The 1967-nt window shown below is 37.6% G+C and overlaps 1 protein-coding gene across 1 annotated transcript; it reads right to left on the reverse strand.

The window, feature by feature from the left end:
- Positions 1 to 308: 308 nt before the first annotated feature.
- LOC111211828 (homeobox-leucine zipper protein ATHB-53-like) lies at positions 309 to 1745 on the reverse strand. Its single transcript, XM_022713116.2, has 2 exons — positions 1180 to 1745; positions 309 to 726 (listed from the first exon to the last, which is right to left on the reverse strand). The coding sequence occupies exons 1-2, from the start codon at positions 1618 to 1620 to the stop codon at positions 493 to 495; spliced, it is 675 nt and encodes a 224-aa protein (XP_022568837.1). The 5' UTR covers positions 1621 to 1745; the 3' UTR covers positions 309 to 492.
- Positions 1746 to 1967: the final 222 nt, after the last annotated feature.

A 1967-nucleotide genomic window follows, 5' to 3' on the forward strand; every position in this document is an offset into this window, starting at 1 on the left:
CGATTCTACAGCCGATAATTCTACCATCATATGAGAATGCACGTCTGACTGCATCGCTCCGAGCCGTCCTATGAGATCCATGTTTGATGATACACCATTGCACCTTGCTGAAGACCTCTTGTAACTCTTTTTTCTCCATGGTCTGTATAATTTGCGTTTTCTGAAGTTTGAACCTCAGACTTCCTGGTGTGGAAGCAGTAATGAACCCTTAGTCAAACCACTGGAATAAAAGGACTTATGATAGTTTTTGTATCTACTTCCTGTGGAATCATCTCTTAATTATGTGTATTATCATAGATAATTAGATATTACTTTATATCAGATTTTTATTTATGAAACTAGAGGAAAAGGGGTGAAAAGTGAAAACGAAACTTATACAGTAAAATACTTATATAACACTACATTTACAACAGCTTGGCCGACGTCTATTTCTACATCAAATTATAAGAACATGCTTTTTTATACATAGACTCCTAACATTTGGTTTTGAAATTACACATACAAGCCATCCCAATACTCCATGTTTTGTAGATAATTACTGTCCATCATGTAAAATGGGATGTTGTAGTTTGTATCCGGGGCAAACTCGAATTCAATGGGTGCGTAGTTGGCTTCAACAGAAAGAGATGAACTTGAACTGTTTGCTGACGTCTCTTGGACAAGTCGTTCTGAAAGCTTCCGAATTTCGTTTTGAGCTTCACTCAGCTGTTCTGTTAGTTTTAGTAGCTGCAAATAAAGTTATAGACATAATTAATGCCAGTTGCAACCATTAAGTGAAGAAGTAAAGACTAAGACATGTACAGTTTTAATTTTTGTAACAAACAACGTACGGTGTCAAACATAATTTAATTGATAAAGACTATTGTATTTTGACGATCAACATTTTTTTGCCTATATGTTGGCTAGACCCCTCCTAAGTCCTAAAGCCTACCGGATTCAAATACTCTTAATGGTTATAAAATTTGATTTCATTAAATTTCACATATGCCTAAATTTTGAACAAATTAATTAACCAATAACAACTTATGATATATAGTTTTTTAGCAAAAAAAAACTTATGATATATAGTTATGAACACGCACAATATCATACTAATTCAAGAATATCCAGAATGGGTAAAATTAGTCATTTTAGTAAAAAGTTTCTCTGTTTTCTAATGATGAAGATAAAAATGTATACCTGAGACTCTAGGTGACATTGGCCGAGGAGGACGGTGTCGTGTTGGCTCTTGAGTTTGGCATACTCTTCCTCGAGTTTCTTGTTCTTCCACCGTGCACGGCGGTTCTGGAACCAAACAGCCACCTGTCTCGGATCAAGACCTAACTCTCTGGCGATCTTCTCTTTCCTCCCTGACTCAAGCTTGTGCTCGTTCTCGAAGCTATATTCCAGCATATTCATCTGCTCATCGGTCAACTTCCTCTTCCTCAACATCGCTCCAATCGTCGCCACGTCATCTTCGTTGGTGGGTGACGACCCTTTGCTTCTCCTCTTCCTCCTCCGCCTCACCGGCTTTGATCCGTCGCCTGACGGTGCTCCATCAATCTGGTTAACGATGATGCACTGGCTATGGGTTGGTGTTGTGTAGGGGTACACATGAGAGCCCAGCACCATTTGATCCATTATCCTCCCACTCTCTCTATTATTTTTTCTCTCTCTGTTTCTTTACAGACAATAGTTGCTGTTTTTCTCTGACTATGTTTGAAGGAGAGTGTTATGACTTTGATGAGGTTGAGTCCTATGAGATGCTTTTTATAAGCTGGAAGATTGTGACCTTATTCTTGGGTTCTCTTTTTACACTTATGCCATCTGATATTTTATTTTGCTAGGATACATCTGATATATATATATATATTTGCAGGGGCTAGGGGTCTTAGAGGACAGTACATTATACATGTTCAGCTATATGGATATTCCTAGTTCAATATACTAAATTGGAAAGCTGGTTATTGTAGTTTATTCAATTGGTA

The sequence above is a fragment of the Brassica napus genome, chromosome C9, assembly GCF_020379485.1.
Source record: "Brassica napus cultivar Da-Ae chromosome C9, Da-Ae, whole genome shotgun sequence".
Taxonomy (NCBI): domain Eukaryota; kingdom Viridiplantae; phylum Streptophyta; class Magnoliopsida; order Brassicales; family Brassicaceae; genus Brassica; species Brassica napus.